Genomic DNA, 25,678 nt, shown 5'->3' with positions numbered 1-25,678 from the left:
ACTAATGGAAAACCCAAAAATAAACAAAATGATGGTGGGAAGCTACCTGATGATACGAATTGTCAAAAGCTTAAGAATATTGAAAAAGAGATATCATCTATTTTCATATTCTTAAAATGAATGTAACTAACCCTGTGAGCAACTCCCCAAACTTTTCCAGCTGTGCCCATAGTTTTCACTATGCTGTAACAACTTACACAGCAACAAGACCAAAAGCTGAAGAAATAATCAGCAATTCCAAATAACATTCTACTTTTGAGAGGTAAAATAACCTGACAAACTCCCCTAGAAAATTAAAATATAAAAGCTTTGTAAATGCTAACTTGTGGTTTTGGAGTGGTATCCCATACCTTTAGGAAAATCAAATTGCAATCAAGTGAGATTTATGAAAACAGGGAATCTAAACTTACTGGTTTTCCATTGCACAGAGAAGGCTGCAACTGATGTATTTTTTTAGTACAATATTCCGTTCAACAGCAAAGTTACTGGACCAAACAGTGACAATTTCCATGCCGAGAACTAAAGAGTGTGTTGCTATTTCTAACACCTGTCTAGCACAGCACTGAAATTAGGGGCCCACATTGCCTTAGGCTATACTAGAAGCATTTGGAGATCAGACATGCATTTTCTGCACATTGTTTGGAAAAGTTAAAACTTCAGTGACTTTGTCTTCGTGACTGTTCTAACCTGATGTAGCTAAACTGAGATAAAAATATGACAGCTTGAATTTTTTCTATTTTGGAAATGTGTATTTGCATTTCTCACATCTTCTGTGACTCATCTGGGTCTTGAGTGAGGCCTTAAGGCTGTGGTACAGTGACATAGTAAATGCAGCATTATGGGTATGAGCAGCACTAAAGAAAGCCATGAGATGCTGATTCAGAGTTTACATTGCCACTTCAAACCTGTTAAAGAAGCGAAATGCACAACCTGACAGATTTAACACATGCACAGAGAATGTGTGTGTGACAGCATTTGTTTTCCAGCATTAAAACCAGACGGGCTGCTCTCTGTGTCTTGTTTTCTGGCCAAGACATGTCCCTGCTTCTGATCTGGATGGAGCCAGCACTCGGATGAGCTGGTGGTGCCCTCAACCAGTGCTAATGACACTACAACTACAGCCTTGCTGGCAACAGCTCAGTTTCACAGAATTAATGGCTGCAAATATTTAAACTTACTTTCTTATGCCAGAGGAACTGAATTTCCTGTAGTGGCCGGCAGCTGAGGCTGATGGCTGCTCCTGACTCATGCCAGCAATTGCAGGGGTACTCGGAAGCTGCTCTTATTGTTCTGAGGAGGAACAAGCGGTGTTGCTAACAAAGAGGAAAATGAACTGCTGCTCGTGGGTGCACTTGAGAATGAAACCATCCAGAGTTATCTTTTTAACCTTTTTGCATACTTATAGCCAGACAACACCATGCATAAATTACAAAATAAGTCGACTTGATCCTCCATCTTGGATTGACATTTGTACTTGAAATTCAAACTTAAAAATATTAATCCCCCAAATTTGGATTCTTTACTAGAATAAAATGCTAAATTCTCTACAATGGCCAGATGTGCTCTTCTTGAAGAGGGTGGTATGGAGCCTGGTACAGGGCACTGTGAGATCAATGTATTTATGCACACGTATATGTACATATATCTGTGTGTATATATGTGTATGTATGCATACATGTGAATATATCTTTATTTATACTTAACTGCATGTTACTGCTGCTGCTGCATTTAAAACTTTGGTTAAAAATAAGTTTATAAACACATAATATAATAATAGAGTAACCCATCCACTTGTTCCACTGTCAGCAAACAGTGCAGAGTTGTAGAACACCAAAGTGAAGAGCCACACTAGCACTGGTAAGGTGGCTTTGCAAAAAAACTCCTGCTGTATATCATAACCTGCTGATTAAATCATTTAACCCCCTAGGATTATCCAGGAGTGCTGTAGAAGAATACTGGTTTAGAAGGAGAATCAGAACTGGATAAAACAGATTGAAAACCTTTCCATATATTGCAGCTGATGCTGAGATCTGAGCACAAAGAAGCAAACTGAGAAACCTTGCCAAATAAAACAGAAAGCATTTGCAAAAACACAAGGGTGGCTCTTTACAGTAAGAATCTATGGGATTACTAAGTACTGTCACAGTCACAGAACCACCAACACCCTTTGGCTCAGGTTACTCTTCTTACTGGACCTGGCCAAATGAAGCAGAAGCCAGCTTTGAGAAAGGCAAATCAGAGAATAATTTACAGGAAAGAAGGGATTTATTCTGTTTTAAGAAAGGACTAAGATCTAATTAACAGGTATCTGTTAATACAACATTTGAAAGTAATTTATAAGTTCATAGATGTTTTATATATATATATATATATGTACATACATATATATATATATACACTCCCCTATGTAAAATACTCAGAATTGTGCTCTTATATATATGATATATACGATAATCTAATGAAAAATTTAACAACCTTTCCTTAACCTTTCTTTATGTAAGTGATGATAAGGTTAACTGCATTATTTTGTGAGTGCTTGCATCCTCAGGGAAGGCTGTCCTTTATTTTATGTTCTTCTTTATGTCCTAGGAACTGCAAGGCAAAAAAAGCATCCTTTTACAAGAGCTTTTACTTAGACATTTCACTGTTGCCCTTTGGGTAAGTCTTCTTCAAAATAACTAGCATGAGTATGTTTTTGACTGTAACTTTGTTCATGTTGAGGAATACAGAAGCGGAAGGGGGGTGTCAGTGCATAGGATTTTGTAGTAGCGATGTGTTAAAACTCAATATACTTAAAATACATGGACCAATTTCTAAATAACAGAAACCAGTAGTTTGAGAATAATGGACTAATGTAAAGGTTTGATTTTTTTCCTCTGCCATGAAACCTCTGGGGAGTTCAAGTATCAAAGAATATGCCAAGTTGGAAGGAACCCACAAGGATCATTGAATCCAACCCTTATCCCTGCACAGGACCATCCCCAAGAGTCACACCATGTGCCTGAGAGTATTGTCTAAATGCCTTTTGAACTCTGTCAGGCTTGGTGCTGTGACCACTTCCCTGGGGAGCCTGTTCAAGTGCCCAGCCACCCTTTGGGTGAAGAACCTTTTTCTATTATCCAAACTAAACCTCCCCTGACACAATTTCAGGCCATTCCCTCAGATCCTGTCACTGGTCATCACAGAGAAGAGATCAGTGCCTGCCCCTCCTTTTCCCCTCACAAGGAAGTTGTGACTGCAATGAGGTCTCCCATCAGTCTCCTCCAGGCTGAACAGACCAAGTGATCTCAGTCGCTCCTCATCTGGCTTCCCCTCAAGGCCCTTCACCTTCTTTGTTGCCCTCCTTTGGACACTCTCTGATAGCTTAGTGTCTTTCTTATATTGTGGTGCCCAAAACTGCACACAATATTCAAGGTGAGGCTGCGCTAGTGGCAGAGCAGGACAATCCCCTCCCTCCACCAGCTGGTGATGCTTTGCCTGATGCCCCCCAGGACAAGGTTGGCCCTCCTGGCTACCAGGGCACTGCTGACTCATATTCAACTTGCCGTCGACCAGGACCTCCAGGTCCCTTTTCATGGCACTGCTTTCCAGCAACTCATTCCCCAGTCTGTACAAACATCTGGGGTTGCCCCACCCCAAGTGCAGAATCTGCATTTGTCCTTGTTGATTGCCCAGAAGACAAAGAACGTATTGATCCTCAGAGCTGTTTCTATGTTATGCTTGCAGAAGTCTATTTTATTGTTCATCATCTAAATAAAACATCAGTGTAAATTATTTAAATATACTCTAAAGGCTCTGATATATTGTGAAAAAGGCTGTCTAAAGTGGGAAATACAGATTATTTTATATGTCACTTTGAAAACAACAATAAATTAATTCCATCAGTGTTCATAAGATCTGAAAATTAATTAATAAGCCAAAAATTTCCATGTATTGCAACTAAAAGCATTGGTTTAATCACAGAACCATAGAACAGCACTGGTTGGAAGACATCTCACCTGGTCCAACTTTCTAGTGCTTCATTTAGCACCATGTCTAGTCACATCTGGAAGACCTCCAGTTGTGCACACCCCACCACATCCCTGTGGATGTTGTTCCAGTGACTGATTGTTCTCACTGTAAAAAATGTCTTTCTTATATTGAGATGAAATGCGCACACTTTTTTCCATTTAGCATTGTGTGTATAAAGCCCATTAAAATTATGAAAGGTTTTGGACAATGGATGTTTCCTCAATTTTCAAATTTTCAAAATTTACTTTAAATACCATATTGGTCATACACAGTTGGTCTTATATAATGCAAATAATAATGTTATGCAAATGCATAATGTTGGTAGCATTGGATTTGTAGAAGGTTATGGCTTCAAATATAAGTAAAAGCTTCAGCTTCATGGTATTAATTAGCAAAAGCTGATGTACTACTTAATGCCAAAAGTGTATCCTTTTGACTGTAGTGTGGTAACTTGAGACAAACAAACCTGCTAGGGCTTGGAAACATTCTTCTCAGGGAGTTTTTATTTGTTTATGAGCTAAGAGTCTCTTTTGCAATGGGCTCTGCAAAAGTTTACAGCCCAGAGAGGACTGGGAGAGAGCACAAAACAAGCAGTGCACAAATATGTACATGGAAGGCAGAATGCCTTAGCAGTGGCAGATGCAGCCACTGCTAGGAGGTGAAGGAGTTATCTACAGTTGTCACCTTCATTTGTGCTCCACATGGAGCAGCTGGAGCTACTGGTCTCACTGCATAAAAGCACCAGTTGAAAGAACTTGCAGGAAGTTGCTATCAGGTCTAGCATAACCCTGGCAGAAAAATCTTTTTTCCCCCTCAATGCTCCTTTTTGCTTTTTGGGATTCATTTGACTGGAGGGTCACCTTACAGTCCAGACTTCAGATATGAAACACCTAGGCCACAATCTTGCAAAGCACTCATGTATTTTTATTTACCCACATAAATGCTTCCAGGGCCTCCTAGGAATAAAGATGGCGAGGAAAAGTTTTGAAGTATTGTTTGTTATGTGTAAAAGGAGGAGCTGAAAAAGTGTCAGAAACAGATGTATAAATAGCACTTTAGCTTTGAATTGAGAAACATGTGCAAATCTCCAAGTTATGACACTGGCTAAAGTAGCATAAAATTGGAGCATGAGAGAAGAGCGAGGCTATGCAGTGACACTGCAGTTCTAAGTGCCGATTTCATGCCCTCTCACAGAACTGCCTCTCACCTTCTCTGAAAGGTCCTGCTGGACTCAAAACTCAGCCAGAAATGTCTAGCTTTTGCTTGCTCTGGCATTTGCCCCTGTGGCTGATCCTTTCTTTAGAGTGTACAGACAGGCACCCCTGGCACCTCTACTTCCTTGCCACCCTGCTGAGAAGAGCCAAACTAAGCAAACTGAAAGAGAACTGAAGCATCTCTCTGGAGCCAGTTATTGCCATTAACTCTGGTTTTCAGCAGAGAAGCAAATAATGTTTGGCAAACATTTCATCTGGGTCCTGTTATAAAAGAAACAAACAGGCTTGTATTGCTTTGAAGTGCCCTTGTGCTGTCCCCATTCCTTCTTAAGTGAACCCAGATTTCCACACAGATGGTGACAGAAAATCATTAGCACTTTTATGGAAAACTCCTCTGAAACCTGTATCAAATTCATCCCTATTAGGTTCTCATTTCTAACTTGCAAGTAAGACATTGCTTGGTTTCTTCCATATTTTATTCCAGTTCAACTGAATTTGAAACTTATAAGTGAATAGTTTCTTCATTCCTTTGAGGTAGTCCAAGGTCTTGAGAAAACCTTGAAAATACTTTTGTTCATCCAGCAAAAAGAACCTAAGCCCTGTACACTTTGGATGCTTGGCTTCTGTTTAAGAATTTAGGATTTTATGAAATCTCATTGATTCTGTACATATTTAATACAACTCCTCAAAATCTTCACTGTTTTTTAGCAAGTACTGGACACTCATATATGAATTAAAGAATCTCTGGGCTTAAAGTCTGCTTTGTTCTGGATTCTTCATACAAATTGAGTGAGGCAACTTTTTTGGTATTATTTTTTATTGAAGAAAATTTTCACCCGTGTATAAAAATAAATTCACTCTATGTTCTTTTCCACAAAGGGTATGTTTTTAAACTCTTAACTAAGTTTTTCAGTGTGGTGCATATATATATACATGTGTATATATTTTCTTAAAACATTTATAATTCCTTTCATTTTAGTAGCCATTAGATTTGCTTTAGTAAATGCTAAGCAAGCTAACAGGCTACATGTTGAAGAGATACTTGCTAATGATTTGGAAAAAATAAGGAATTCAATAAACCATTTGAATTGTTTGCAGTTTCTGTGGAGATCATCTGAGCCATTTCAGTTCAAAAAGCTTTTCAAAAACATTCATTATATTACTGTGTCCAAGTCTAAAGAATCCACAGAAAAAATTTCAGAAACAGATTGATTATCAACATGTTTAACAGGTTTTTTGTTTCAAGACTTGGATGATTATGTGCATGAGTCTTCCTCAAGTTATTTGGCAAAAACACTTTCAAAGATTACGATCATTTGTAATCATCTACCAAAAGGACTCAGAAACTATATATGTAGTACAACTGCACTTGAAATAAAAGTGCTCTTCAGTCATTAAGAGAAAACAAACAACAGAGATATACTTAAAAAAGAAAGTGATGGAGTTTCCAAAGAAACTCCCTTTGTTCCTTTGCAAGTATGGACATCTAGTAACTTGTTTTGCTGTGCAGAAGGTTGAGATTTGAAGTTTAGGTACAAATGAGGCAGTATTTCTGTCCTTTACATTTGTGCATATTTCCAGTTGTAGGTGAGAGAAGTCTTTCAAATCAAAACTGAGGATGACTGTACCCAAGAGGATCCCATAGAAAGATCTACATTCTCCTTCAGTAGTTAATTGTGTCTGGAACTCACAGCATAAACTCACATGCACATAGCACAGATTTGGTAAAAAACCTGCACCCCTTGAAACCCCCTTGAAATCTATTTGGAAACGTTATCTGTGTGAGTCACAAATGTACGTAACTGCAGTTAGTTTTAAGTGCTGAGCTGAGAGAGAAGGGAAAATATACGCTGCGTTGCCGAATTCTACAGAATGACTTGCATTCTACACAAGGACACAGGACAAAGTGTTTATTAAAATAAAAAGCTTTAATACTTTTGCATTTAAAAGATTTAGCAGAAATAATTGCTACAAACATGCTACAACATACATGTTCAAAAAGTTTTCAGTGCTTTCTTTCAAAGTTCAGCATTTTGGCAAAAATAAGTTTTTCTGTATATACTTCAAAAGTTGGTTATCATAATACTGATATAAAATACTTCATGTAGACTAAGGTCAGGTGCATAAAATACAATACGTAATAAAACATACTGTTTGTATAAACATTTAAAGTATAAATTTAATTAGATAACATGCAAATACTGCAATATTTTAAATGGCACTTAAATATAGATACTGAGATTCTTTATAATTTTGCATCCAATATGAGATTCTGAAATGTACAAAACTATAAAAAGAACATATCTCTTCACTGAAGTCAGGTACTAGCATAGAGCTTGATTGTCATTTTACAAGCAGTGAGCCCAATGTCTTGCAAGTCTTCACTAGTCCAAGTAAAGACATCTACTGAAATAGGCCCAGGGCTAGTTAGTTTCCTTCATAATAAAATATGAAAGCATATTTACATGAGAATAAACTCTTAAATTTTTGGTAAGGTAATTAAGTAGCAGCAATCTGTTTCTTCCAAAAATGATGTTTAAAATAGGTGCATGCTTTTCATTGTCACTGGTATGCATCTGAATAATACAAAATTAACATTCTTTAGTAAACTCAAAACACTGTTTTGTTCATTGTTGAAAAAGCCCTCTGAGATTCCTTCTTACAAAAACCACAAATCCATAATGTCAGAACGTTCCAGACTATATTTGTTTCCAAGATCAATGGAAAACAATCTAATTGTGCTGAAACAGTCATCTGACTAGTAATGAATAAGAGAATCATCTTTTCACATTATTCAAATACTTCTAGTTCTTCATTGAAAAACACAAGTTCATCAGATCTTCTACGATTTTTGTTTTCTGGTTCATTGATCAACAATTCTGAATGTCCTTCACAATATAAACGCCACAATACTCATGCATATTTTCCAAGCAGTTATATATAATATATTAATGCTGACAAGGTAAATAAAAGGCTTAGGAACAGGGAGTGCAGAACAGGCACCACTTGAACAGATGGAGAAGAAATGCTAAACGAAACTTGTACTTGAGATGCAATTAGAGCTGACAGCGGCACGTGTGATGCTAATGTTGGACTGTCTGAATTTATCAGTGACTCTATCTTTTCTGCTTCTTTATTGCAGGCTTCAATCTGTGGGGAAAAAAAAAGTTGCTATTTCTCTTCTTACCACGTAAAATGCCAGTGTGAAAATGTTGCTAGATAGCAAAATTCAGGAAAGAAAATCTGAGTTATTCCCATCAGCACATAAGATTTACATTGTTTTGGGGAGTATTTATTAGAAAACATAGCGGAGCTCTTATCATAGTCCTTGGTGTGATGAAAACTTCTGTGGAAGCCCTGAGTAGCAGCAACGGAAAGGAACGAAGCCATATACAAGTTATTGTGGGTGATGTGTTTTGAATGTTGATGCCAAAAAACTCACAGTAAATTATAACTAAGGTAAGTACCCTCTAAAACTGAGGACTTCCTTCCTGAGAGACCAAGATACTGCCTTGAAGTCTGCAACAGTGGAAAAATCTGGATTTTCTCCTTATTAGGCTTTTTCTTCCAAATCAGGGAAAACTGATTTCTTTTACGGGAAGGGAAGAGAAGAATAGAAGTAATATGAAAACCTGAGAAACCTCAGGTTTCCATTCCCCCACTGACATGATGGTAATGAATTTTCTAACATAAATTCATTTTTTTTCCACTACTTTCTACTTCACCCCAGGAATGACTTTAATACTAAGGCTCTTTAACAGCTTTGGAAGCCACCTCTGGTGAAGTTTAAACTTGACAAACTTAGTATCTGGAAGTCCAAAGCTTTGAAAGTTGAGAAATGTCTAGCTCAGCAATGGGTACCACCATTGAAATGAGCAGCTCCTCCCTGCTTTTGGGTGGCATCTCTGATTTCAGAGTCCTCACCCCAGGAATCTGACAGCACTTGCTACAGTTGGAGTGAGAGCTGTCCATTCTAGTAAGTCCTGGTAACATTTTGGGCTATTTCTGCTAAAGGAGGAGACAGAAATTGTAGTTGAGTTGGATATAACAGGGTTGCTCTGGTAACATGGGCAATCAAAATACACACAATGTATCTTCCTGAGAAACAAGCACCATTGTATATGTGCAAAAATGAAGTAAATCCATGCTGAGTAAACAAAATAATAATGTAGTCTACCTGCAATGGTTTGGGGTTCTGATCCACAGGAATGATGAGAATCACAATTTCTGATTCTATGCTTAAATATCCAAACACATCACACTGTGGCACTGACACATGCAGGCGGATTTTTTCAAGAATGTCAAGTACTGTTATCGGCTTTTTATTTGTTACCTGGAAGAAAATAAAGAACTTTGTGGATGATGTGATATTATGGAAAATTCTCCTCCTCAGTTTCAACAACTTGATGTCATGCCAGAAAACTTGTTTCAGCCATTATACTCAGTTCTAAACTCTACCCTAAATGCTACCAAAAAGCAAAACAATTCAATGATTCTAAAATATAATTCTAGAAAATTATTCTGATTCTAAAAAAAACCTCCAAAACCAAACCACCTGAAAACATTAAAAGAAAAAGTTAAAAGGAAGAAAGGGGGAAAATATTTACTTCTTAGATTAACCATTGTTTTGGTATGTGTTGTTCTCCACCTTCATGGTTAGTGTGTCTATGTATCATGTACCTCAAAATAATATAAATGGTTATCTGTTACAGCAACTTGTGCTCCCGTGCTGGGAAACAAGAGGCAGAGCAGTCCTGCCAGCTGGCACTGCTTTACAGCCTCAGAACCTGTTCCAAGAGTCACCAGAGATGGAGAGCTTTGTGAGGACAGATATATGTCTGTACCTATGGGAACCTGTGACATTTTAAGTTCAGTACTTAACTACCAGGTAAATGCATTTTTCTCTTAAAATTTTTTTCTCTGTTCTCTTGTCTGTATCTGACAAACAATAATTTGGTTGTAGATGCTCAGTCTAAGGACTGCTACACCTTAAAGCTTTTTCCCAGATCACTTATGAATGTGTTTTACGGATGTGTATATAGACACCAACACAAACACTTCCCTTGTCACTGGTCATTTTGTTGTGTTTTGCTTTCTAGCTTTAGCTGCAAGAACTCAATCCTTCTTATTCTACTGTAGCTTTCTTTCTTTTCAGATCACTGGTACAGGACCTTAACAAGTGGAAATCTGGGAAATCCAAGTAGATTATATGAATCAAATTTTTAAGGTGTCATACAACATTTCTTTTACCAGATTTTTGAGGGGTTTCCTTGTCCATTAAAATCCTGTCTGACATGCTGATTAATCAGCACACCTTGTTCAAACAGTCTTAAAACAGAAGCTCAGGGATACTTTAAGAATGACTGATGGTGTCAAACTTGTATTTTACTGTCTTAGTTTAGAAGTCTAGTAGATTAGAATTTTAGTAGATCTCTAATGTTTCTTTGCTCTGTGATCATGACTTTTGTTTCTTGATATCTTTACAAAAAACAGCCAGAGGGGTGGGGAAGGAAAAAAATAGTCAAATTTACATAACTCTTTAGTATTTGAAGCATTTTTTTCTCCCATGAACCAGATGTCTGAACTAAAAGAGGCATGCATGACTACTTTTTCCAAAGGAAAGAGCTTCAGCCAAACTTACGTAATTTTTAGTCAGTGCTAAGATTCTCTTGACTCTTGAATGATTACTTGCATGTTTGAGAGATCACATACTTTAAATGTAAAGATACAGGTATACATTTTAAATATATGAGCTGTGAAAACTTGAAGAGTGTGTATGGTGGCAAGAGGTGACCAAGAGAAAAGAGTCAGCAAGACTGTGGTGACAAAGGGAAGTAAAAAAGAGGGGGGAAAAAGAAGAATAAAACCAATGTTCAAACTAAATTTTTCTGTGATTTTACAATAATAGCTAATTATCTATGTTGCAAGCATATAAGTGGGTTAATGCAATTCTATACTGTTCTGGAAAAATTCTCATTCTTCTTGGTATTTAAAAAAATGAAAATCATGTGCAGATACAAACAGGAATTGTTTTGCTTCACCAGGCATAATCATCATATTATTCTGTTATGATGTCATGACACAAGTCAATTGATATGCTATGTTCTGTACACTGAAGCATAAAAGCAGGGGTCAATAAAGTGCAATCCTTTTATACACCACATGGGGAGTGTCTGAGCCCACGATGGTGTGTTCAGTGACAGACAATCAACATCAGATCAGTCTTGTGCTGAAGCTTTTCTAAGAGCAGCAATAAAGAATGCTGGAGCCTAACTTATGGAGATGTTTAATTAAAATCCAGCAGTTTAGCTGATGAGCAACAAAATGAGTGACAACTATCTAGGTAACCAAAGAGTGTAAACAATCGCATTTAAACATAAGAAAATGTCAGAATTAAGTTACCTACATTAGGAAATAGTGAGCTAGCAGAATAAACTTAACAAAAAGGCCATAGATAACAAATATACACCGTATTACTACCGTGAGATAGATGCTGTTCCCATATCATTTCTCCACACTATTACAAGACGTATAAACTGCAAACCTGAGTCTGCATGTTTATGCCTATTCTAATTCTGTTTTGGTTTGCATTGTAATTCAATTTATACGCCTCAGATAAAAAAATGAAGGGAAGTATAAAGCAGTATAAAGGAAAAAACCACCCAATCACACACTAACTACTGAAAAATAATGGGGTTTATGATGTGTTAACCTTCCAGGAGAAAGTATACAGTAACTTTAATTTTGTACCATTTAACATTAGGCATGATTAAACTGTTTACCCTTGCAAAATTATCCAGCTTGTCTTTGTCATATAAGATTCTCAGCATTCCAGCACATAGTGGACAGCAGGCTCCTATGTGAATACAGAAGAATCTCAGAAATAAAAGCAAGTAGTGTTTTCACTTTTAAGTAAGCAGGAGTCAAAATTTGAATATTAACTGAGAATGAAAATAGCAGAACTACCAAAGCAACCTGTTTCAATTTGATAGCAGAATTGCACATTTCTAATATTTTTTCATACTAAAAACATTTATAATGCAAAAGCAGTCACCTTTCAACACACATTTACTACTATCAACATGAAGAAACAAGTCGAATTTTCATTAATTTCAAGATCATTCATTATTTTAAGCTGAAAACTGAAGGCACTTTGTGTATCACAAGCTAAGATTTTGTATGGATGCATGCATATACAACTACAGAAATTATGGATTTCAAGAGCTGATATAGCTAGGACATGACTGTGTATTAAATTCACTCCTCAACTTATTATATATAATTCACATTCACAGAGTGACTTTTACAATACTAAAAGTAATACCAAAGCAAAAAGACCCTTTTTCAAAGGGAATGAGAAAGATGAATAAAGCTCTTTCTTTTTAAAAACGAAGCTTTCCTTGCTCTGTGTATTACCTATGAGTAATTGTTGTTTTATAAAGGAGGTATTTGTAAAAACAATAAAAATCCAGTTCAAAACAGCATAACTGCAAAACTATTCCTACTGTCGTCCTCTTTCACAGTATTGTAAATACATGTGGTATTTTTCTCTGTCTTCTAATTAAATATCATCTTTGCTCTTCTGGGAACCCTATGTTGATGACAGCTTGGTATCCCACTGTGGTATCTGCGCTGCCACTTCCGAAAAATTGCTCATCAGATTCCTAGAGACATCCTGCTCGAGATACCACAGACCTCATTCATTTCTCCCAAACCCATCTCCTGGGCAGAGCTGCAAGTTTCTCAAGACTGAAGGAGCTTGACTCCTAAAGCCAAAGCTTTCCACTCCAGGGTTACCATCTGGGTCCTGATACTGGCTTGTTCTAGCCTTAAGTAGAGAGTGATCTCTACTTCATCCTTTCTCTTCGAAGTCTCAAAGACATCATGGAATATAACATTTCAAAGCATAAGTTTTGTTCTACATATCCCCCTATTTATACACAGATTCTCTCCTCTCTGCATTAAACTTCCACAGCAAATTAACATACCTGGTGCAATGACTGGTTTGCAGCCAGTGGCAGAAAGCTGGGGACACTTCACAAAGGCACACTCCATATGGAAGCCGTAGTCCGAGAGCACCCCCACAGCCTGGCAGTGTCCATGGTAGTCCACGGCCACGCGGTCGGAATAGGCAGCACAGACGCTGCTGTAGGTTTCCCCATTGTGTCCACACACAGGCTCCACTGACTTGCAAAATGGCTGAAACACACAGGAATGTTTCCAAGGTCAATTCAGTCATGCTACAGAAGCTTCAGAGTAGTTTTAACATGAGGAAAAACAAAGCTAAAGGGAATTCACTGCTAATATTGTCAAACATTGAAAAAGTAGGAAGTTGGGAGTAAATAACCTGCCAGTTTATGAATGGGTCATAAATGAAAAGGGTAAGTATGTAAAGAAGGTACAGAGAAATGTAAGGTGGAATCTGGGAAATGTACAATAAATCATGTTTTGGAAAAGAACAACTTTTGTTCTGCGCTAACATTTAAATAAAATTACCATATATAAATTAACTTGTTTATTAAATTAATTAAAATTACTACAATTTCATCATATTGTAAAATATTTTTTAATAAAGTTGATTTGTCAATAAACATTTTCTATTGTAGTATTAATATCTTAACAACTCATTGGTAATTTATTTATTAATTCATCTTAGTGTGGAGTTGTGTTCCTAAAATTTATTGTGCATGTGCATGTATTTCTAACACATTGTATATTTTTATATATTAGTTATTTACACATTTTATTTATTTGTATGTATGTATTATTTATTATTATTATATAAAGATAAATGCATACACTTACTTCAAAAGAATAAAATCTGTTACTAGACACTTTGTGAGATGGCAATAAACTTAAGCTTCTGAAGTTGAACAGAAGCAAATAGAATTGCTGAACCTCCGCAAACAAGGTATGATTAATGCTTTTGTCCAAAGTCTTGTGAAATGGCACAACTCATTCCATAAGCTCTTGCTTAGGTTAGATATTTTGTTACACCATATTTCAACTAAGTCATCATAGCTGCAGGATCACTGCATAACCTCTAAAAAACTAAGGCAATCCCAGTTCCTATGTTACACATCTAAGCTAACAACAAAACAGAGAACAAGTAAATGTGAGCACTCCAAACAGTTTATCTTGTAATCATCTTCCCTATAAAAGCAACAGTGAAAACTTAGAGGCACCAGTGTCAAAAACTTTGTGAATGTGCATACTAGACATAGATAACTGCTGGAGAAAAACAACAGCCATGCAATATTCCTTTGATTCTTACTGTTCAAGGACTGAACATTTTCTGAGTATCTCATGAGGTATCTGGTGTGCAACAAGAATTACCTGCACTTAATGAGGTTGCTGAAAAAAGAAGGTACAAAGACAAAAGGCAGAAACTAAGAGTGGGTTAAAAGACTAATACAGAAAAACCCTGAAAATATGTTTTGTGCTTCTAGGCATACCCATCAGTTGAGACCAAGAGAAGGTCTCAAATAAATATTCATGATTTGAGAAAAACCTGGAGATGAACAGCCTATCAATGGTAAAGCCAGTGACTTGGAACAGAGCAGCTCCTGACTTATCTTGTAAAGCAACAGAAATAGCTTGTCTACCACCTTTGTAGGGAGCAGTGGGATGGAAAAACTAAACCTAATCCTAATCTTTCTCAAGAATTAATATGAAGACTAATCCAATCCAGACTAACTAAAAAAGTATTACAGACTGCCTATTCTGTAAATAAATCCTGAACAGCGCTGGGGCAAAATCACACAAAAAGACAAAGACTTTCTATGATTGGGCATTAATATATATTTAAGACAACTTCAAATTGGTATAAACTAGCACTAGGAACTGCACTAATTAATGCAAACATACCTCAGTAGCAAAAAAAATAGGAAGAGAAGACTTAATATAAATATCAGAGCATTACCCCAAGAAAGCATAAGCAAAGCTCTTTTGATTGTTTTTGAGACAACTGTTAACTAAAGCAGAGAAACACTTGACAAAATTCTGAATCTAAGTTTGTGAGAGTATTTTTATACTAGCTACAATTAAATTTTTAAATGATTAAGCTACAAAAACCAAACAGAATACTGCAAAAAAACCAATATTACAAAAAAAAAAACCCAACCAAAAAACCAACCCCAAATTGCAACATCAAAGGACAAAGAAGATTTGATATTTATTGCTACTTCCTACCTGGCATGGTCCTCGGTATGCTAAACTTTTTCCCTTTTGGTACAGAGTACACAAGTTACTGTATTCCACATTGTCTGTGTCACAAACAGGATCTCGTGTCTGGTCACAATTTAACTGCCTTGGCACACATTCATGTTGGCTACATTCAAACTTTTCAAAACTAGTCAAGCAAACTTGTTTCTTCGGTATGCACCTGCCAAAAATAATAGTAATTTCTTATTATGTCATAGGATTATTTTTTTTTTTTAAGTCCCAAAATATTCAGGGAAAATACTTTCAGTGAAATATCTCCAGTAGTTTAGAGCTAACTGTGGTTAAGCAGAGCTGCAGGAAATACAAGTGATAAAACATTCTGAATACACAATTTCAGGTCTCATCACGAACCTGGAACAATTTCACACCACGTTTAGTCAATGTGTTCCCACCAACATTTATCTTTTACCGCGTGTTTTTCAATGAATTCTCAATAAAGGCTTGGATAAACTTCTTACCTACTCCCATGCTTCATTTTGTAAATGAATATTTAAGAAAAACTAGAGAAAACAAGAAAATAGTGCAAGAGAAAAAGATTCTGTTGCAAAGGTCTTGTCTCCCCCATCCCTGAGAAAGGAGTAAAAACAAGACCTACAAGAAGATTAAATGGTTTCAATTACAAATATCTAATTAGATGCTAGCTTTGTAGGTTCAGAGTATTGTATCACATCCAATCTTGGGAATGACTGCAAACAAAGGGAAAAACCCAGTATTAACACTTTTTTGCATGCCATTCCTCTGAAGCCTCCACAGACCAGTAAACAGCAGAAATTCTTTCCCCTTTGTATTAAGTATGTACCTTCCATGGTCTTATCTGCAAAAGATTTGCCATAGACCCAGCAAGACATTCCTCTGCTAGAGAAATGCCAGCCAATAAAGCCTGATGAACAGGCTGATAAAAGCTCTAATGGCTTTTTTAAACAACCAATTCCTTCTATAAGGGACAGCAATGCTGCTACCACTGGATTATGTACAATATGTCTTTATTCTCCCTGAGTGCTGCTGATCCTATACATTACATGTATGTCTTTTACATTAGGGAAGACTTAGAAATTCTGAGATTTAAACACTTCACAAGTGGATATAAGATCTTAAATAGATAATAAAATAGTAAAGCGCATCAGGAGCATTTTAAGATGACCATGTCTAGTTTATGCTGCATTGTCAAACTGACCCAGAAAAATGTACTGCGCACAGTCCTTTACTTATAGGACAAGTTGAAGTTCTAAGCATAATGGTATTTTGAAAAACTGGAAAAACAAAACCTCTCTGTATCCTCCAAATTTCAAATATAAAAAGTAAAGAGTGTTTATCCACAATGCAGCTTTGAAATTCCAATTCTGAATGCTGTAATGGGTATTACAGCTACAAAACTACAGTGTTTTCTCAGTAGTTTTCTGCATCAAGGCATTTTAAGTGCAGAAAAAGGAAAAAATAAAATTGCTACAATCAGCTTTCATGAGAGCACAGTATTACACAACTTTTTATGACAGCTTTCTTTCAAAACAGAAAAATGCACAAATTCAAAGGAGACTGCAGTATTGCACAACACTGAGAAAATTGAAGACAGAGACCAATATTATAAGCCACAGCCTTTGATCTCTGTAAGAAAGGTCAGATTTTCTTTTCGCCTGAAACTAGTACAAAGCATATTTTTGTTTTAGTATATTTGTTTATGCAGATTTTGCTTTATTGACTGAATAAGCGAGACTGACTCCAAGTCTGGAATTCAGATGCAGGTCTTCTTCGTAAACTACTAAAGAAGGTGTGAAACAAAGTAGTAATATGACACTTATTGCCATTCCAATAAAATCTGATTCTCCCACTTTTGACAGTATGTATCAAGTCTCTTTTATCGCTAAAAATGAGATCTGCAAAATGAATTTAATTGATATAGCACTACATAAGTGGAACCAAAAACTGGCAGTTATTGCTATGATAAAAAAAAGTAGCTACTTCAAAAGTTATTTTTATTGGAGTATCCCAAAAATACAATGTTCCTACAATATACAACACATTCAAAGAAAACATAAATCTACTTTATAAGTAGAAGATTCCAAAGAAAAGCTTAAAAACATATTCTGCTTTTACCTCTGATTTTTATTACAAGGGTTAGGGTTACAAGGATCCTTGGAAATACATGACCCAAATTCAAACTGATTGTCCTGGAGCCCAACACAACGAGCTATACATGCGCTTGGGTAGGTGCGTCCATTTTGACCACATACTGGCACAAACTGATCCACACAGTTACATGGTAAACCTGGAAAAGCAACACACAGAACAGGAACTTGGTGTACACTCGTTTGCTATGACAGAAGATACACAAGGGGTCACTAAGGTATCTTTGCCTTCCAGCAAAGAGTCTTCAGCCCCTTTGTCCCTCCTGTCCTTTAGCAATGCTGTAGATCACAGGCACTTACAAGTAGCTGGAAGCAAAGTTTGGGCCCTGTCTCCTCGCTGATTCCACTCAGCTTTCTCCATTTTTTCCCCCAAACTCCTTATCTCTTGACCCAGTGGCAATACCCTGTCTCTATTTATTTTTACATATTATTTGACATTTTATTTTTCAGCGTTGTTATTTTTTTTTTAAAGGTATGTGATTTTTCTGCAGTGTGGGTTGGACATGAGAAAAAAGTTAAAAAAACATACTAATAACAAATTATCAGATATTTTACATTAATACTGTAAAAGGAATTAAGCTGATAATCGTTGCTCTAAAAAATATTAAGCTTATAGTTTTCATGGTTTGGAAGTTACCTGTAAACTTCTGACGTTCGTCCTCTGAACTATGCTCAGTTAGGCACTGACGAGTAGAACAAATCAAGTTTCCAGCAAAACATGAACAGACATTGCAATCTATATTAAAGGATGTTCCATGGCCTTAAAATAAATTAAAGTAAATACATACAATTAATGAAAATATACCAGAAGATTACATATTCATATGTACAACATCAATATTACATTTTCATTATTAATTGTTTCTGTAATTTCCCTTATTCAATTTACTTTCCCACTGAAATTTCTAACCTTTTTTTTCCAGATTTCAAGTTTTGCTTTGTTCATTTAAAGGAAAAGTCTGTTCACATGTGGTTGTGATTAATTAGTTAACCGGGGAAGCAAGCCCTTAGTCCTTTCAAAGCCTATATAAATTAGGTTTTTCTGTGTTTTTTTTTAAGAACGATAAATTCTGGCTAGCAAGCTCCATGGTTTTTTAAAGGTAAAGCTTTTTGTAAAACACATTCTTCTGCTAAATTAAATTTACATAGGACTGCTGAACTTTTAGCCATAGTCTCACACAAAGCACAACTCCTCTGTAGTGCTCGTTTCTCTCCTTTGTGTGTACATTTGTCAAGAGGTAAAAGTGCCAGTCTTCACTGGACTGGAATGCATTTTATAACTCAGTAATTTTTTCATACCTGAATCCAAGAATAAAACTGCAAATTTAGGGAGTTTTTCTTCAGTTTAGCAGTTCCAGTTTGGTTTTCTGAACTGTCCATATGGCTGCCCTTCACTGTGATGTATGTTTTACGTAAAATCAATTCATGTTGATAACAGCTGATCTATCCATAACCAAACTCGTCAACAAATACACAGCTCTTCAGGAAAATACAACAGTAATCGTGCATTACAAAATAAGGCAGTTCCCTCTAATCTCTTTTCAGAGGGCTGAGATGCAGAATAAGAATTTTTGAAAAATATTACAGGGGCACAAGGAAAATCCTCAGCATTGGAGCAATTCAGAAGAGATGCTCCTAGGTAAGGAGAGCAGAACAAGAGGGGATAGGAGAGAAAGCCTCTGTAGCACAAAAAGTTCTGTTTAAACCATAGTACTACTCAAGGATGAAAATTAATAACTTAAACCTAAGACAAGAAAGAGATAGTTAGTATAATTTTATTGTTAAAACAAAAAGCTGTTCACCTTACAGTTACCTGGCAGGAGGTCTAGAGCCACCATGCTGATGAAGCCTTTAAAGAACCACAGTGTTCAATATACCTTTATCATCATAAGGTATTTGCTTACATCTTCAATTTTTTGGCATATGTTAATTAATATGTTAAACTATAATTCTTATTTAATATTAATTTAATTACAAAAAAAGCAGTTAAGTTTATTCTTCTGAAAGGCATAGGCTGCCTTGTGATACTTAACTACAGGTTATGAAGGTTTCAAAGAAATCCAAGTGCAGAGAACAGACTATGACAGGTATGTATTTCTAACATGTTTGTAAACATTAGCAGAACAGCATTTTAAATACTATTTTTAAACCAATGTCTTTAGTGTGAAACCTACCAATGTCATGTCCAGAATACCACACAAAACCTAAAACAGCATCATTCCCTAAATGGATGTCAGATTTATTATGTGATGCCAAGGGAGGCGAATTTTAAGACTGTGCAAAATTTATTATAGGATGTTTAGTGGAAGGACCAAAGATGAGGAAAAGGAGGAATTAAGATGAATCAAGCAGGAAAATGTGTGAGAAAGCGGAGGAAAAAGGGGAAAAATGGAATGGTTGAGTGTAGACAGGTAGCTGGACAGTTTGCCTCTCTCACTGTACCCTGCACTTGATCACCACAATCTATCCTGTATTTTTAATCCAATCCTATTTTTACCCATTTAATGTGTGTGCTTCCTACTCTGAATATGTGCATAAGCACTAACAAACCTTAAGCTGGATGAAACAATAAGTAGGATAAGAGGTCTGTGTGCCAGCCACTGGAGTGGAAACACAAACCTTTGGAGCTCATGCATGTATTTAAACCACGTGGAAGAAAACAATCCCTACAAACCCAAACCAAACCCAAAACCTCCAAACCATTTGGAGCTAGTAAAGAAACCACCCCATGCTAAAAGGAAATGGTGTATTAAGAACACTCTTCACACAGGACTTGGATTGGTTGAGACAGAAACAGTTTAGTTTTGATTTCAACAATGGAACGCTCCAGCACATGCAGGAATTAACCTAGTATTATATATAGGGAGGCAAACATTAAATTTTATATTTTATGATAACCTCTGCATTCAGATCCTGTCTTCTCATATAGCTCAAAATTCATAACTCAAGGAGTGTGTGCTATATACATTACTTCTCCAATACTTACTTTTTCTTTGTCCTCCAACAATGCATGATTTTTGTAGATCAACACAACGCATTTCCATGCAGTTTTCTAGCAATCCGCTGTGTCCACAGGTACAAATCTTGTAACAACCAACATCACCAGCTGAGGATGGCACCTGGATAAGTGTACCTTGGCGGACAATAAAATCAGAGGCTTCTCCCAGTTTGCAGCCTGTATACAAGGAGAAATTTTAGCTCATATTTAGTAAGTACTTCAACAAGTGCCACTACTGCTACTATTCTATGACTTGTGAAAAACATAAGGTGTTCCTAGAGCAGCCTTGCTCTTGCTCTTTAAACAAATTCATTTCACAGAGGCAACAAGTAGCAGAAGTAGAGGATACTTGCTTGAGACAGTGCTCTGAAGTATCTGTGAAAATGGTACTTTAGAGAAACAGACTTGTTATTCCAACAATTCTCAAGTATTTTAGACTTTTCCCACAGTTCTGTAGTAGTGTGAAACATAGGTTATATGATAAATGCCACATATGCTTCACTCTCTGCAATACAGAATCTGAATTAAAGGGTCTCGCAAGCAAAGCCCAATCATTTCCCCTCTCTCACATATTTTATTGTACCTTTCCTCCCTACTTGTACCTCTTAAGTGAACACTGAAGGGCTTACAAGTAGATGTGAAGTGGGAAGAAACGGAGAAAAAGCAGGAAAAGTGGATTTTAAAGAGAAAGAATGGAAAAGAAAAGTGGTTTTAAAAATTGCAAAGAAAAATAATAACATAAATAGTAGGTTAAAATAATACTGTAAGTGATGAACTGCAACAAATCCCCTGCAACTTTCAGCCAACAAAAAGACTGAATTCAAACATAAAAGTCACTGTCCAACCTTTAGAAGAAGCAAATTGTCTCTTCAACACCTCTGTGTGAACTTTTTTTCAGATGACTTTGAATGACATTTGCAGCAAGTGAAAATAATACAACCTCTACAGTAATAATGCTCAGTTTTTCAGGAAAGTAAAATTATTTTATAAGGGTTATAGAAACCAAACCAAACCAATGTCCCTGGGTTCACATGAAGAATGAACTTAAGTCTATCCTCACTTTTAAAAGAGCACAAGTATTGCAGATGTACAAGTGAAGCAAAATCCAGCTTTCACCTGTAATTAAAAACCACTGGAGAAACTGCTGATCAGCCACAGAACTGCTGGAACAAAAGAGGCTTGGAGAACTGACGTGAGACAGTTATGGCAATGTTCTCTAGTACTTCCTCTAGAAAGGAGGCTGCTTCATGCAATTCAGTTTAACAATCAGTGTCGCTCTCACTCAGTCTCTCCCAATACACGCGTTCAAGTGGTCACCAAATACAAACTTTCTGCTTCAAGAAGTACAGGTGATCTCTCCTGTCACTGAATGATACCTTTTGCTTTAAAGAAAGGGGAAAAACTGTGACAAGTACGACCAGATTTAAGGTGGAACAATGAAAAGGCTGTAGAAGTTGGACATCGCAGAGTCTCACACTTCCTTTTGTAAATTTGACCCTTGTTATGAACACCATCCAAGCCTGATATTCCAAAGTTAGGCAGCTGAAACTCATTTTACAAGTTTTCTCCCCAGTCAGCTCACAATTACACATGGTGCAGAAGTTAAGACACCACCAGTGTTTTCATCATCACAATTATTATTAACTTTATTTCAAGTATTAAACTGTTCTTTTCTCAACCCATGGGTTTTACCTTTTTCCTGATTCTCCTCTCCAGGTTGGGGGTCGCTGGAGGGGAAAGTAAAATAGCTGCAAGGTACTTAGGTGCTGACTGTGGTTAAACCATGGCACAGCAATTCACTCTAAAACCTTCAAGAGAATTTCAGTAACATATGTTTATCAGTAAAATTCAGGTAAATAGAATTCCAAAAACTCTTACCTGGCACGCACAAATATGGAAGACACAGCTCTCCAGATTGACATCCTTTTCTATTTACTTCACATAACTGATTAGCTGCACATGGATTTGGATTACATGGATGTGTAACATCTTCTACAATGTTACCTAAAGAACTTGGGCCTGAAAACAGAATATACAGCATCTCTATTGATTTAAATGAGGTTTATTTTCCTTCAGTAAGGCATGGAATTTCTTACATCCAGTGAAATCATACTTCTTACAATTCTGTGAAGTCTTATTTTTTTTTAAATTATAGTTGTAGGAGCTTGGCATGTCAAGATAGTTAACTTATTTCAGTAGCTTAGTCCTCAGCCCTGGAAATAATGACCCAGGTGATTCTTCACATGCAAAATATATTTCCTCTATCTTGTTTCTCCACTCATTTTCTCTATACGACAAATACAAACTGACAAGGACTGGCAGTTCCATAGTCAGTGATTAACAAATTAGAGGTTTCCAGCACACCTGAAGTTTGACCAAGTCCTATCAAGTTTATCTATCATTGATAAACATTTGTTTCTGTTTTCCCTTAAACTCATTATTAATCCTCTCCTGTTACAAGATTATAGGGAAGACAACATTGGAAAGCAGCAGCTAAATGGAAAGAAGAAACCAAAGCTTCAATACTTTGTCTCTCTGGTAACAATTTATTTATTGAGGCATGCTTTCACTAACCAAAATGTTACTATTTTCAGAGTTTCTGGGATTCCTAGAAAGAAATACCAAAATTTAATTTGGAAGAAGGTCTAAAACAGACAAATCCTATAAAGCTAAAAAAGGTCTAAATCCTACAGAGATTAATATGCAATAGGAAGTAGTAATAGGGTAGAGCAGTTTTGGAAAAAAATGTAAAAAGATGCATTTAAATGAAGCCTAGAATCAAAATGAAATTTTATTAATAGAATGGTGTTCCACACTGAGGGAGAAGACATGCTAGAAGAAAACAAGAGTCACGAAACCTTAATTCTTCCATATAGCTACTAAACTTGTGTTCTATTGCCCCAAGGGTTAATTTGGTTTTTTTGGTTATTCTAACTGCACAGTTAAAGAACGGAGCTTATCTACTGGGCAAAGTGTAATTCTGTATATCAAGAAGACGTGCTTTAAATCATGTGTATTTTCAAGCAGCTAAAAATCATTGATGTTAGATAATACATGTTAGTGTGCTTGTACTGAACATGTGATGTCCCCAAAAGAGAAGTGTGGTGGGTTAGCCTTGGCTAACAGCCAAACTCCCACCCAGTCCCTCACCCCAAAGCCGATGGGTGTAGAAAATAGGTAGCATAGGAACAGAAAAGATCATGGGCTGAAATAATAGGGAGATTGCCTAAGAATTACCATTGCAGGCAAAACTTGACTTGGGGAAAATTAGTTAAATGTATCACTAACTAAAATAAATATCTAATTACGTAATAGATAATGGGGGGGAAAACCCAACAAATATTAAAGCAACTTCTTTCTTCCTCCCTTTCCCAGGCTCACCTTCACTTCCTTACTCTAGATTTCTCTGCCTCTGCCCCAAGTAATGCAGTAGGGTTTGAGAAGCAGGAGGAATGATGGTGACTATGGTCAGCACACAGCAGTTTCTTCAGCTGCTCGTTCCTTCTCATACCTTTCCTCTGCTCCAGCATGGGCTCTCCATGGGCTGCAGCTTCCTCCAGGGAATACATGGGGCCTGAGGTCTCCCAGGGCTGCCTTATGGATATCTGCTCAGCCAACTCCTCTGACCTTGGTGCTAACCTCTGTTGTTTCCTACTCTGCCTGTTCCCTTCTCCTCCAACTGTCTGGCACTTTCTGCATTTTTTAAAAATTTTTTTCACAGGGGCACCACAAACTTGGCTAACTGGCTCAGTTTTGGCCTGTGGTGGGCTCATTGTGTCTGGCACAGTGCAGCCCTGATACTTCCCATACAGCCCCTGCAGCCTCCACTGCTACCAAAACAACCTTGCCACATATACCCAATACAAAAAAGAATAAAGGTAATGAGCTATGGCAACCTGAAAATTCCAATTTCCTAATACATTAAATAAAATGTCTCAAATCCAATACAATTTTATTTTAAAGAAATAATGAAAACTAGTAAAAGTAATGATAAGCATTCCAAGTATCTTGGTTTCTAATTTTGCTGCATAGGCATTTTAATACTTACTCAGGTAAGTATCCAATGGTATACAGTTCTCCAAGTCATCTGTTGGAGATAAGAGCTCACAAATACTCTCAGCTGAGTGACCTTCAGGGAATTTATTATGATCTCCACACTTCTTCAGTATTTCCACACAGTCTGATCTTCAGATAAATAAAGAAACAGAATTTCATCAACACTATTTGAAGAAAAAAGATCTTATATGAAAAAGACTTCTTTCTACATTATTCTCTTCCCTGAATCCACAACTTTCTCCTTCTGCCTCACAACAGAGTGTTTAGATATATGCTACATTTTACACAGTGGGAAGGAACAAATTTGTGACACAAAGACAGAAACTACTGCTTATAGTACTTTGGGCTGGGTGATCTTTATTTTCTATGCTATCATAGGCATGTATCTTCCAAGACCAAGGATTTCCTTAATTTACTAATGTCTAATATGAGTTGAACTCTGCCTTACTACCTGTAGTATTAATTGCTCTCTTTTCTACCCAATCACCTACTTTCAAATTTTTTTTTTTAAAAATAAACTTCTTTTTTCAGACCTTTCTGTCAGCTGAAAACCACCAGTAGGTCTCAAAACAGAAAAAGGAGTAAAGGTTTCAGACACCATGGAAAGCCAAAAAAACCCAAACAATAAATCCACTTTCCAATGAACGCCCCTCATTAACAGGCATTTACAGTGATGGAGATTTAAGCAGTGGCAACTATGAAACAATATTTCTTCCATGTTTGCCTTGCCATGTTTTCTCAACAGAGATCACACACAGTTCTACAGCAGCTTTTCAGTTCTCGTTAAAATCCTTAGTAGAACCTATAAACTGTTCCCTCCCCACCCAGTACTTACTTGCAGATAATACTTCCTCTAGATTTGCTGTGGCAAGGTTTAATCTGCAGCGAGCAGGCAATTGCCTTCCACATTTCTGGTTGGCATTTTTTAATATCAAGCACAGGAATACTTATAAATGGCATCTTAATACTTCCTTTTTCCCATAGCTTCATGTCATTCATGGCTCCCTGGTCTGACTGAGTATTGCAGCTCCTAAAAAGTTCTGTCGGCCTTA

At 36.7% G+C, this 25,678-nt stretch overlaps 1 protein-coding gene and 1 long non-coding RNA gene across 3 annotated transcripts in view; one reads left to right on the top strand and one right to left on the bottom strand.

Annotated features, from left to right (window-relative positions):
- Positions 1–7,134: 7,134 nt before the first annotated feature.
- RECK (reversion inducing cysteine rich protein with kazal motifs) overlaps positions 7,135–25,678 on the bottom strand; it is a 51,493-nt gene continuing 32,949 nt past the window's right edge. For both annotated transcript variants that reach the window (XM_027721523.2, XM_027721524.2), the window contains 11 exons: positions 25,462–25,674; positions 24,619–24,755; positions 22,449–22,589; positions 20,559–20,747; positions 18,210–18,332; positions 17,541–17,712; positions 15,417–15,609; positions 13,214–13,424; positions 12,008–12,081; positions 9,403–9,558; positions 7,135–8,375 (listed from right to left, as the gene is read on the bottom strand). In XM_027721523.2, coding sequence (XP_027577324.1) covers positions 8,160–8,375; positions 9,403–9,558; positions 12,008–12,081; positions 13,214–13,424; positions 15,417–15,609; positions 17,541–17,712; positions 18,210–18,332; positions 20,559–20,747; positions 22,449–22,589; positions 24,619–24,755; positions 25,462–25,674 — 1,825 coding nt within the window. In that variant the 3' untranslated portion in view covers positions 7,135–8,159. The remainder of the gene's footprint in view (positions 8,376–9,402; positions 9,559–12,007; positions 12,082–13,213; positions 13,425–15,416; positions 15,610–17,540; positions 17,713–18,209; positions 18,333–20,558; positions 20,748–22,448; positions 22,590–24,618; positions 24,756–25,461; positions 25,675–25,678) is intronic.
- LOC113988183 lies at positions 7,790–13,756 on the top strand. Its single transcript, XR_005562718.1, has 3 exons — positions 7,790–8,684; positions 9,938–10,113; positions 12,832–13,756. It is a non-coding gene; the product is annotated as an uncharacterized LOC113988183 (long non-coding RNA).

The sequence above is a fragment of the Pipra filicauda genome, unplaced genomic scaffold (genome assembly GCF_003945595.2).
Source record: "Pipra filicauda isolate LSUMZ 115617 unplaced genomic scaffold, ASM394559v2 scaffold155_size1731166_pilon, whole genome shotgun sequence".
In the NCBI taxonomy this organism is placed as follows: domain Eukaryota; kingdom Metazoa; phylum Chordata; class Aves; order Passeriformes; family Pipridae; genus Pipra; species Pipra filicauda.
Note: the sequence above shows the minus strand (reverse complement) of the source record. Positions and strands in the feature narration are given on the sequence as shown.